This window comes from Larus michahellis, chromosome 11 (assembly GCF_964199755.1).
Source record: "Larus michahellis chromosome 11, bLarMic1.1, whole genome shotgun sequence".
Lineage (NCBI taxonomy): Eukaryota > Metazoa > Chordata > Aves > Charadriiformes > Laridae > Larus > Larus michahellis.
In genome coordinates, this window is record NC_133906.1 from 5,502,878 (window position 1) to 5,515,970 (window position 13,093).

At 39.2% G+C, this 13,093-nt stretch overlaps 1 protein-coding gene across 1 annotated transcript in view; it reads left to right on the forward strand.

The window, feature by feature from the left end:
- Positions 1–13,093, forward strand: part of SLIT3 (slit guidance ligand 3) — a 522,490-nt gene that overhangs the window by 380,158 nt on the left and 129,239 nt on the right. The window contains exon 13 of the mRNA XM_074604436.1: positions 2,591–2,772. Coding sequence (XP_074460537.1) covers positions 2,591–2,772 — 182 coding nt within the window. The remainder of the gene's footprint in view (positions 1–2,590; positions 2,773–13,093) is intronic.

Genomic DNA, 13,093 nt, shown 5'->3' on the forward strand with positions numbered 1-13,093 from the left:
TCTCTCTTTTCCTCCCAAAGATGTTGCCCTGTCTTTGCAAAGGCAAAATGTCTGACATTAAGACAATTTGGAAGAGATCCCCAAGGTAGTAGCCCCTCCTTTTCTGACAGAAATAAAAGGAGTAAGAAAAAGAAGCGTTGCATAAATTTGGCACAGCCAGCTATCGATGCAGCCTGCCTGTAGTGACAGAAATGTCATAAGTGTATTGAGCTCCCAGAGTAATTCATTCATACTGTTTGTTGGGAAGATAATATGTAAATTTGACTCTGCAATGCATGAACAGCAGATACTATTAAAACCATTGCCTAACAGTTTTTAATGAACTAGTGAGATCCTTACTGGATCTGGGTCCTACTGTACAGCTGGTGACTTCTGAAACCATATTTTCAGCTGATATTCCACTTAAGGGAAATGATACATTGTATTATTTGATCCATAATGAAAATCCACTAAACATCTTCTGAGAGTCTTTGAATCGGAGGCATTAGGAGAAGAGGGATCAGAAGCAAAATTGGAAACAAAAGAATAGAAATGACTCGATATTTTACAGAAGGCTTCATCCTAAAGCTGTGAGTAGTAAGATAATAAAGTGAATAGTACTCCTTCAGAGCTGGAGTTGGCAGCCTGATATAAATGAAAAACAAGGAAGAACCCCCTCACCCAATATTGTGTATGTGTGTTTATATATATTCGTGTGTGCATATATAGATATAAAACTCTGTGTGTTTATGGAGTGTGTAAGTATATGTGTTTCCAGTATTAAAATATATATGTGTGTGTATGTATATGCATATACAATATGCATATATATATTCTAGTACTGGAAATGTACGTATACACATGCACATATATATTTTAATACTGGCAATGTATTGGTCAAATTAGTTTTGTAAGTGTTTTAATTCATATAAAAATGAGATGATTTCTAGCAGCAGGGTGCCTGCTACCTCCTCAGGCAGCCATAAGCACAACCTTAATTCCCAGCAGATATCTGGCCAGTATGTATTGCTGCAAACCATTAAGACATTACAATAATCACGTACAGACGCCCCCCACCCCCAAGTCCTGCCTCTCCACCTCTACTGTGCTTTCTTCTGCTGCAACATGCTATGTATGTACATAGATATGGAAACAAGGGAGATAAAGAAAGTTCATTTACAGGGGTATACAAGATTTGTCAAGTTAAACAACAGGTAACACCCCTTAAGGTATGAAAATTTCTCCCTGGTTTCCATGGGGTTTTATTGCCACTCCTGGTGGCTTAGAATGGACTTGTTGCTTCACACCAAGACACTTTTTCATTAAATGGTTTGATTCATTCTCCCATTTTTAGTAGTCCAAGTGATTACCATTTTCTGCCTTTTTTCTAGAGCTACAAAATCAGTCCCATATCCTGTCTCTATATGCTTGTTTGTTCATTGGACCTTTCACATCAGGAATGGCTCTACTACAACAGTAATCTTCAGTTTCTTCAGGCACTTTCTGCTATGTGTGCTCTCACTTCCCACTCCTTGACAGCCCTTGCCCTGTTGGTTTTTATACTTATTCTGTTAAGTGACAGTTCATAAATATAACTGCAAACAGAAAAGAAATTAAGTTTCTACAGGTGGAAAAAACACACTACCAGTAACAGTGCAGAGTTCTTGTGAAGCTATAACTTTACACCTCTGTCCAAACCAAATTTCGACATCTGTCTTTTTTTAAACTGTTTTTGGAGTTATTGGAGAGCCGTGTCCTGCTCCCCGGGAAGTTAGAGGGACCGGTGCAAGTTAACTGAGATCAGAGTCAGGCTCTGAGACAGACCTGACAAACTCTGCTGATATAGTGCTCAACTTCGTCAAGCGGAATGAATCATAACAGCAGCAAGAGAAACGCTGTTTCTCTCCAAGATCCTCCAGCAGATTTCTATTAACAATATCTGGATATCCAGTTAAAATCAATGCTATAATACCTATTTCCAATTGTGTGTGAAATACATTGTGCAAATTCTGGTGAAGGAGAGAGTCAAGTTCTACCTTGCATAAACAGTTCAGTCTCAAAAGTAAAAATTTTTCGTCCAGGAAAAAATATGTATAAGGGAAATACTATTACGCATGATGAGTATATGTAAATATCAATTTCGCTCTTGAGAAAAGACCTCTGGATCGCTTCTGGCTTTGCCCACAGATCCAAGGCATTTTACTAATTTTCATTTTGATCCCTAGAAAACTGAGCTTGCCAATAAAATTTCTTTTAAACCAGGATACAAAATGATCTTCAGGTCAGGTGCATCTAAAAAGGTACATTTCTCTCAAAAGGCAGCATATCAAGCTTTCAGGAGAAAACACTGGACTTTGTAGATGGGAAGTGTGTGTCCTTTAAAGCAGGCTTTGCTATCTTAATTTTTTGTTTCCTCTGTGGAAGGACTTGCAGCAGACTTAATGAGCTATGAAATGTGATAGCTCACAGAATTCTCCCATTCATGTGCAGCTCTGTGTGGTTTCCGCCAGGCCTGGGTTTTTGGAAGCTTATTCAATTACTCCACTCTTCAGGTTTGCGTTTGTGAAAAACAGTGATGGAGTACAGTGTCACAGGTCACTTCTGATTAAACATCCCATCCTTCTCGCAGACATTTAGCTCAGAATCCATTTGTGTGCGACTGCCATTTGAAGTGGCTGGCTGATTACCTGCAGGATAATCCGATAGAAACCAGCGGCGCTCGATGCAGCAATCCGCGTCGCCTTGCCAACAAACGAATCAGCCAGATCAAGAGCAAGAAGTTCCGCTGCTCAGGTAATTCATTTATCCAGGCTGTACTGCACTTTCAATTCAGAAATAAGCAGGTCCAGAGAGCCTACTAATCAAATCTGCAGGACAGTGTTTGCTATAATGGATATTATGGAGCATCTTTTAAAATTAAATTTGGAAAATTCAGTTAGTTCTCCAGAAAGCCAATTACCTTATGGATTAAAAAAAAAAAAAAAAAAAAAAAAAAAGGAAGAAAAAAAAAAAGGAGGGCAGTTGTCTTCTTTGTGTCTCTTTAAAACAAAGAAAAGAAAAAAGAGAAAAGCTTGTGACATTTAATTTTAAAGAATTACTAGGTTATAAAATGTCTAAGGAAAACTATGAAGATGTATATGAATCCATGTGGCAAATGTTATATTTTGAAGGGGTGGAAGGTGGCTGGATCATCATTTGTATTTGAGCAGAACTCTAATTGACCTTAACGAGAGCTGAGCTCCAGTACGTTCTCAGACATAAACGGCTGAGAACAGTATGACTGAGGTTTTTATACAACTGGCAGTGGGCTTTTCTGACCTAGCATGTGTGTGAAGCTGGGGGTGAGGGGATGGCATCGATCCACGTGCTTCTATAGTTTGGTTGTTTTTATATATCCACAAGTAACATGCACTAATTAAAGTGGGATTGCCATTGGAGTTGGTAAGATTTATGGGTTTAGTAAGTTTTTAATCAAAACTTGCATCATAGTTTAGGCAAAGATTTTGTGTTGTGAGCTAGATGGAAAAATGTTTCCACCTGAAAATAACCTCTGAAGTAACATAAACGTCTTTTTCTCTACCCTCTCAGTTCTTTATTTATGGCCCAGCTGTTAGTTTTACTAACAATAAAAGGACATTTATTGCCTTACACAGCACAAGTAAGCAGACTGCTTCTTCGTGTATTTTTTCTATTGGTTATATGTATTTTGGATTACTGCGTTTTTGTATACTGTAAAGACAAGCAGGTTTCCATGAGCAAATCTATTAGTGTGTACTGAGAAGAAAAATGACTGTTACTGGTGGAGTACCTTACAGTGTTTTCTGTAAAAATCACTATTATTTTTGTCTTTTTCCTCTGAAAAAAAAAAACCCAAACCCATGATTAATTGTGTTCCTGGTGGTAAAAGATTAATGACTCTAGACGGGGATGCAGCATGAAACTGAATGGCAGCAGCCCAAAACAATCCGTTGTGCTTTGTGTATCTCTGCGAGCAATATGCTGAGCTAAACCTTCTCTTTATGGGGAAAATAAAATAAAGATAACTTCATTTGCAGTCAGGTTTTCTTGGGCATGCTTGTTAAAGTCTTCAATCACTTGTGACTCAAGCCACAAAGTTTATAACCAGAACTGAAATTATGACATACTTTTATCTAGGTTTTTGGATTGTGTCCATCATAGTAACAAGTTAATTAGTCAGTAATAGTTATATTTAAAGAAACTGGAAATGAAAATGCATAAATGTAATTTAGAAAGGAGAGTAGACTGCAGAAACAGATACGTTTAAATCTGTACCCAATTTGCCATTGTTATTTTCTTCTGCTTTTATTAATAGGCTGGAGAAATTAATGTTATGTATATGCATGCATGCCTTGAACAATGGTACAGGCTATTGGATAAGGCAAACACCATCTGATATCGTTTATGAAAGGTCATAGCTAAGAAGAGCAACAACACAGAACGCAGTACCTGGTGATGTTGAGAATATTATTTTGTGTGAGTTCTTATCCTGGGGGTCCTTTCCTTGAGGCATTAGGCTGTTTTTCCCTTGGTCTCCAGTTCTATGAGTATATCAAAACCACATGGAAAAGGCATAAACCTGACTTATGAAGGACGAGAGCAGGGATTGTGCAGCTTCAGAACAAAGATTTCAGCTGGATGAAAACTAATTCTATTCAAAAGCTCAATAGAGAAGGTATCCTTGCCTATAGGGTTTCCAGATGGCGATGAGATACATTGAACTCGACTCACTGTCTGCTCACATGAGACGGGGGAATGTCTAATGGTTTAGAAGAATCTTAGTTTGTAAATCAGTCCAGAGAACAGACATCCTTGGCACCTGTTCTACTCAAGTTGTCCCTTTGAATCATGGCTGCTTCATACTTGGCATTTAGCAGGAATTTTCCATGTTTTCATCTTGAGGAATATGTTTCATCCCAGGATTTAACGCAGCAGGTCGGTGTGCAAAAAAGTCCAGGAGAAATGAATCTTCATCATTCAGAAGTCAGACTATTGAGCAGTGCTTTGTCTTATCCAGGGATAAGCCTGCACAGTCCCACTGGGATGGCAATGCTTAGTAACTTGTCAGTGTCCTTTCTGGCTGTGGGATTCTCCCTGTCTAGTTTTTTCATCTTTTGCTCATTGTCCGAGAAAAGAATTTTTATTTTACATCCTTTTGTAAATGTGCATCTCTGTTCTCAAAGGGTTCTTGTTTCAGGGTCCTGATATTTTCATGTAGTTTTTTAATACATTTAGTACATGTCAGTGGTCAGAAAGATGGTTTTGTTGTGGAAAAAGCAGTGAATATGAGGGGTTGGTTAAGGAAGCAATGTAAGGGATTTTGTCCTGACCCTTAAGAAGGGATGCAGATGCACAGAAAGCGTGAGCTCAGTGGGAGCAGAGGTACTCAGCCAGTGTCAGGATCACACCCATGGGTAGTTAAACTTAGGTGAGCTTAATACTTTGACATAGGGAAAGGGCCAGTTCTGAAGTCACAAAATTCTGAGGTTGTCCTGAAACAATCTGTGTGTTTTCCACATTCATTTGGATTCTACAAAGTATCGTACAGGGGACTGTCATCAGTCTGGAATGGTAGAGGAACATCAAGAAGGTAATGTCAAGAGGACACATGGCAGAAATGCAGATGGACTAAATTGAACTGTATTTGATTAATTAACCGTGAAGACAAAACTATGGAGCATAGTAAAAAAAAAAAAAAATAATCTAGAAAACTTAGTTCTGCATATTGTTTCCTTCCGTTTTTATTCCAGCTCCCCACCATCCTTTTAAATAGTATTTAGCAAGAACTTGTCTTCTTTTTTAACTTACTTTCGAGGCACTTTTCCCAGATGCTATTTCCTCCCTGAACTAAATGACTCAAGCTTTTACTGATAATGATGGAGCAACATCTGCAAAGGTTATGAGTGGCCATAGCAAGGAGATTCTGTGCAATAGGTAGATAATGTACATAATTATTTTTAAAAGGAGAATTGGAAGCATTACAGCATGAAATGAAGGAACAGCAGGGAAAGGGGCATGTTTTTGCCCGGGGCTGTGAGACAAGCAAAGCTATTGAATATACGATCAAATATGTTTAAGCCTCAGATTGCAATAGATACTATTTCCCATGTTTTTCTGCCTTCCATTTAATGTGACGCACCAAAAAGTAATAAACCTCCCCCTTGCTCAAGTCTCTCCCACAGCTATAGAATCCGAGACCAGAAAAGGTTTTTCTTGAAAGAGAAGTTGGAGGAACAGGCTGTGACTAATTCTCTGTCTCTTCTGTTTAGAAAAGGGAAATACTGTCATTTTCAGTGGCAACAGTAAAATTCTGATGATCATTTTCTTTTTGGCTGCATCTGCCCGCTATGACCACCTAAGGATCCAATGGTACTTGCCAGCCATAGGTCACTGGAGGCTCCCATTCTTAGTAGGACTGGGGAGGGGGTGGTGGGGAAAGAACAACAAAAATCTTCTGCCCAGTAGCATTTGATTAAGTTCACTACACGGCAGTTTTGTTTTCTAAAGCAGCACTGGGCTTTAGGAGGAAGGGAAATGAATCTATGAGCAGATTGTGTTGTCTCTGTGGTAGCTTATTGTCACTTCAGGAGTTGGCAGATGCTTGGTTGCTGTGTGACACTGCGTATGAAATAGCTTTTGCAGAGAGCTGCCCTTGTATTCAGCCGTATATCTTTTTTTGCCCTGTGATACATTTGCATTTTTCAGTATAGCGTATTTCAAAAGTGGTGAAAGTTACACCTACCATACCAACACAAACCACTTCGGATAATGATCAAAGCCTATGTATATCTATGAGCATCACATCACAAAAGCTTTTTATCTTCTAATTCTTAGACATAAGAATCTTAGAAATAAGGTTACTATTTGAAATACTATGAAGTAAACCTGTCTTCCTGCTTCCTCTTGCATTGGGGCATACATTGTATATGACTTGACTTTAATTAGTTACTTAAGTTCCACGTAGTGCTGTACAAATGAAAAGCCCAGGGAACAGGCGGAGGAGGACAACGAACCATCTGCCAGCACAATTCTCACCTTTTTGGACACTGCTCCTTGTTAACCCAACCCAAATCAAAGTCAGCCTCCGTGATTCGTATGGATCCAGAGCATGCATATTTAGGGCTAGTCTCATCTCTCTTGTGTGATGTCCTGTTATTAGGTAGTAATGTAGTTGCTGTTTGTTCACTCGTAATTTTCAAAGGCATTTGTTAAAACCTTTTCTTGCTAATTGCAGTTTTCCTCCTAAATCTTTATGTGTTTTTCCAGTCTTTGTCTTCATACATATTCACCTTTCTTGGGTTACCTGTCTACTTTGGAACAGAGTTCCTATTACATGTGATCACCTGAAATTTCCTTCTCTCTTCTCTGCGTTTCAGCCTTAGAAGCATAGAACGTCAATGGACAGAGTATTCCCAGTCAGGAGAACACAGGCTGCGCCTCAGGGCTTTTTGTCCGGTCCCTGGGGCTGTTCATACATTTCCTGTCCCTTGGGCTCCCTAGGTTATCCCCTTCTCTGCTCTTAGTGACATGCAAGCACTGTTTAAGCTCTTTGAGCTCTCGAAATGAAAGGTGCAATGTATTGCTACTCCTCAACCAGTGTTTAAAAGTCATGAAAGGCAGGTGAATTTAATCCAGATCTTACATAATTCATCTGATGGAAACACTCTCCAGTTGTTCCTGTAATTTGCCCATCACTCTGGTGACAACTTTGCCAATTCCTTCCATATCTAGAAAGCAAATAGTCATTTACAGACTATGTATTCATATTCCTGCCCTTAGCATTGTCTGTTTGATAAAAAGCATTGATATCCACCTGCTCCTGTCTGCCTTGTTACAGTGCTGCAGTGACACGTGCTCGGGGATTCGTGATGATGCCTGCCCTCAGCGTGCTGGTCTCCGGCAGCCCTGCCTGAGCAGGCACCAAGCTCCAGCACTTGTCCATGCTGGAGGTGACAGTGGTGGGGATTGGCGGTCCTGCACAGGATGCTCTAGGCCTGGTCACGTTTGGAGTAAATCTTGTCTGAGGCCAAGCTCCAGCAGTTTTGCTCACCAGGGCTTTTGCTTGAGCGGATTGAGAGAAAGGAATATGAAAGGTTGCCTATGATCTGGACAACTGGAAAATTAACTGCATTCAGATTTCTTTCTGTGCGGCTTTCTTTGTGGGTTTTGTTTTGTTTTTATTCGGTTAAATGGTTTGTGGTTTGTTTGTTGTTTTTTTCCCCCCCCTGAAAAACACAAAAACTCAGCAAAAGTACCTTCAGAAGCTCTCTGCATATAATGAAGCTGAGGATAAGCGTTTGTTGTGCGTAAGAATAATTCTGTCTGAATGGAAGGTTGTTTAACAGCAGCAAATCACCTGCAGATTAAATCCTAGACTGAATTCGTAATTATGAACCTGAGTCTTCACTGACTGCTGTAACTGTGTATATTTGACCTTTGGTTTGCATGAAATTTTTCTGAAGTCGAAGACGTTAGAGAACACAACGCGACTGCTATGACTAATAGTAATGGAGCTAAATTCCCTTGTACTGTAGAAATGTTCTTGTTGAAAAAGTCATTTGGCTGTACTGTATACTGATTATAGCCCTCCCTTTTCTGTAAATCTTTGATAGCAATTCAGATCTTTATGTTAATATTTTGTGTCATTAGGGTTACTCTAACCCTTCATTAGCTCAGGATGAACACTATGGGGAAGGTTTCCTGCACTGCAGCAGGGGAAAATCAGGCAGAATGGAAACCATTTTACTAAAGGAAGCAGAAGCTTAACAGGGAGCAGGTGGGTCTGCTTGGCAGAGAGTATGGTTCTTAATAAGAAAGGAAATTGATGTGTCACAGTTTAAAAGTTTATTTTAAGTCTGTGTCTTATTTTATTTTTAAGTTGAAGTAGTCTTCAAAAAAACTAAACATCTGAACTGCTTTGTCACCAGCCAACATCCTTATTTGCAATTATAGTAACGAGGCAATGAAAAGAGGGAGGATGAATATTGAGTCACAGATACATCCAGATCACTTAGGCATCCAAATAACACAGTTGTCCTCGATTCCCCACATAGGCAGCATACAGAGCTACATAGATTCCTCACTTGAGATCTGAGTTGTCCTCTGAAGGTGTCTTCATTAGCTACGGCAGAAAGCTGAGTGATTACTCTTGTAACTCAGATACCTCAAAAACTAAGGTGGGACGAAGTTTGTTCTCCTCTCTCACATTGCCATTGCAAGTGTTGAGATTCAGCTGAACAACACCAGAGATGCAAAGTTAGCACTTTTTTGTGTGTATAATGGTCACTTGAATAGGATAAAGAAAATAATTGGAGAGGCATTGGCATGAAGAGAGCTAGTCAGCTAAAACCAGTGCAAGAACGTTTGAGCCTGCTGTTGGACAATAAATTTTTATCTGACTCTTTGGAGACTGCGGCAGTCTCCTTGAGGTGTTACAGCTTGATGGGACAGTTAAAAATAGGGTCCTATATACAAATTCTTAGCCATCTGCAGATTCAGTGACTGATAAACGAACAGATCTTAGATTACCAGAGGTGAAGAGCAGTAAGAGCAAACCAGACAACGCTGCTTGGGAGCAGAGTGTATCTAAAGGGTGGGGGTTTTCATGAAAACTGGCAAATATCTGCAGATATGATCATTCTTTTTTCAATTATTTTTTTTTAAACATTTATGCAGAATGATCTTATGATCCAAATGATCCAAAGGCTTACAGAAGTTGGGGTTTTTTTAAATGTAATTTACAAATTAGTGTGCTTGCCTTTTTTTTTTATTATTCCATTTAAAAAAAAAAAAAAAGAGGAGGTGGTGTCTATGTTCCTGCACATTATTTGCAATAGTCCGCAACAAGCAGAAAGGCCAGAATTGTGCCTATGGAGTATTTTGCCTCTTATGAATTCTGGGGCCATAAATTCATGTTTTGGCAGACTTTTCTTTGTGTGCTGGTACCTCTTGTTCGTTGTAGTTGATGATTAGCTTAGGCAGTTATTGTAAGCGATGTTTAATTAGTGCAACAGAGGAATAGAGACTTGTTCAAAATATTCTCTAGGGATTTCTCAGGAAGACATTTGCAGGGCTCTGACTGCATTTGTTTCCAGTAGGACTGAAAGAGTTCATTGACACTGAAATTACTGAGTTTATTACAGATATTCCACTTAATACTGAAAATCGGTATATAATATAAAAGTCTTTGGAAGATATGAACTGTTACTTCTCATTGTTTAACAGAGTAATGTGGATGAATTTATTTGAAGAGCCCAGAATTGCTGTTTTATTAAACCAGTGCGGGAGTAAGGATATGGAACTCTGCATCCTTCTTTGCTAGAGCCATACAAAATTATTGGCAGGAATGCTAGTTATAGATACAATTTGTAAATAAATGAGGTGTGGATTCCAGGTTACACATACTTTGAATGAATCATGGAAGAAAATTAATGCCACTCTGTGCCATGTTGCATGAGTCACAAAAGAAAATTAATAATTTAATTTTTGTATCAGTTAGGACTCTGGCTAGTTTGGCAGCTTGTGGGGATTGAAGGTTTATTGTGTTAGGTTCCTCTAAAAATCTGCTTTAGTTTCTTTCTGAGATTGTAAAGATAAACAGTAAATCAAATTGTCTTATTTTCATTGCAGTATGCAGATCCCCAGTATGAGGTGACTGCATTAACACTGTACTTATTTTCTGGAGTTCGCAGGTAATTGTGTGTTGACTTCCTGCATAATAATGCTGGTTCATAGCAAAATGGTGAAGCAGAGCCCCTTGCTCTATTATCTGTCATCTCTGCTCAAGTACTTGATTGTTCTCCATGTAGGCAATGAATAATCTGCTCGATGCTGACTTTGTTCTTTGGGCAACACAAACCCTTTACTAAGGAAAGTTGTATTTTTTTGAAAAGAACAAGCATTGACCTTCACTGAAGTCCAGTAGAATGTTCTGAGCGGTTGCAGAGGGACAGACGCTTCCCCTCTCATTTGTGAAGCCTGTAAGAACATTCGAGATGTGACTTTCAAAAGCACTCACCACTGGTATAGCTCTGCAGACGTTAAAGTCAATGGGAGTTTTATTTCAGTGGGAGCAGTCAAGCCAAAACTGAATGCCCTACTTTATATGTCAAAGTTGCAGGAATAAGTTACAAGAGGTAAAGTTGTTTGAAATAATTCAGGATGTCAGAAAGAGAGAGAATGCTGTCTGCAAATGATATACAAAACCCAACAAATCTTATGCCAAGAAACAGAATAACAAAATACTCCTGTTTCCCTTAATATGTCTGTAGTAGCACGTGTACTGCCTTGCTGTAAAGTGCAGTTGAAAAGGAAAAAAAAATAAAAAAAAAAAAAAAGAAAAGCAGTGGTAGTTACAGGTTGTCACTGTAAGTGCCACCAACATGAAAGGCCACTGGGAGCTGAAATCAGGCTCAAAGGGAGCTTGGGGAGCATTTAATGCCAGAGCTTGGCCATCAGCTCAGAATCTACTATTATTAATATGAGCTGTGGTATGTCTAAGATTGCATTTAAATAAATAGAGCAAACCAAAATGGCATGTATACTGAAAGGTGACACCAGGAGAGAGTAAGTAGCTAATAAAGAGCAGGGTAGATTGAGCATTCAATATGTGGTGGAAGATGCACATCCTTTCTGGAAGGAGCTGTTTGCAGTCCTTCGGCAGTATTTTCTATTATATTAGTTCTGTCTCTGAATTCACCTGGGCTCTGTTCTTGTACACTAACCCCAATTGTGCTCCAGGGTGTTCCTGCAGTTGTAGCGTAAAGGATGACCTCTTGTATCCAGCACCTTTTTGCATGGGTGGAGTGGAGAGCAGCTCTCCGTGAACCTTCAGCTTGTGCTTCTCCATGCTGCTTCCTCTCAACGCTCTTCTCTCTTTGGCGCTGCCTAACTCTGACTCTGGCTGTCCATGGGGTTTTCCTTTGTGCTTGATCTAACCATGTGGTAGAACAATACAAATTGAACATGGTTCTGTCAAGCACCATGGAAGGCTGCATACTCCCTGCCGCATGGCATGCTGGGATACTTCTGCTGTTTTCAGAAGCATCAAAAGGTGAGAGATTCCCCTTTTCTCACAGGAAAAATGAAAAAGGTGAAGTGTTGCTTAACCAGACTCCCGGACACTGCAGGGGGGAGCCCTAGTGATGTTTGTGACAGATTTTCCAGAGGGCTTGCATGCAGAATAACCATTTCTAAGTAATTAATCCATTTAATTGCTCCTACAATGAAGTTAGGCATCCTGTTGATTAATATGATTCAAGGGTGATTCCAGCCGTACCTACAGAGATGAAAAATCATTTTTGTCTTCTTACTTTATAAATAACGTAAGCTGCGTCTCTCTATTTGAGCTGTCCAGTGAGTCCTTCTACTTGAGGTACGCTTTGGCTTCTGTTTCTGTAACAAAATGCCTGCTACTTAATGTAACTTTGGACCTGATCTTAACATGTTGGCATTTCATTATGAAAATGTATACTGCAAAAGAACTTCAGAAGAGTCTACAAAGCATTATCTTTTATCTCTTGAAATGACATGGGTAACATGGCCTGTATGAAAACAGTATTATCTAATAGTTACATAGTACAAAGCTGAGTCGGCATACCCAAATTTGCCTTTTTAGCTTTGGCAGCTTAGATAAGATCTATAACATACTTCTGCCTAACTTCCCCTATTATGGAAAGTAGAGATAATTACACCTATTTATAAAGGACTTAGAGATTCTCATACAGAATTTTTCTTATATGGAAATACTACCTCATCTTGCACATTTGTTACATATCTGTTTTGAGCCATCATAAGAAGGGCATCTGAGATTCTTAGATTTTAGCTGTAATTACCGACAAGAATTAATACTACCGATGTGAACTTATGACAAACAACGTACCTTATTTTTTTCCTGAAAACCTACGAGAATTGTTATCAGTGGTTACATGAAGAAGTGACTGTCAGGATTCCTGGGGTTTTTGTCCAAGTTTTAGGCCAAGTGATCTCTGTGATGATATTTTTGGTGCCAAATATGAGGCAGCTGGATTCATCTTTCCTAGAATGAATACGTCAGGTCAGTATTTAAGCCCCTGTTGAAACAGCTTGATTTTTTCCA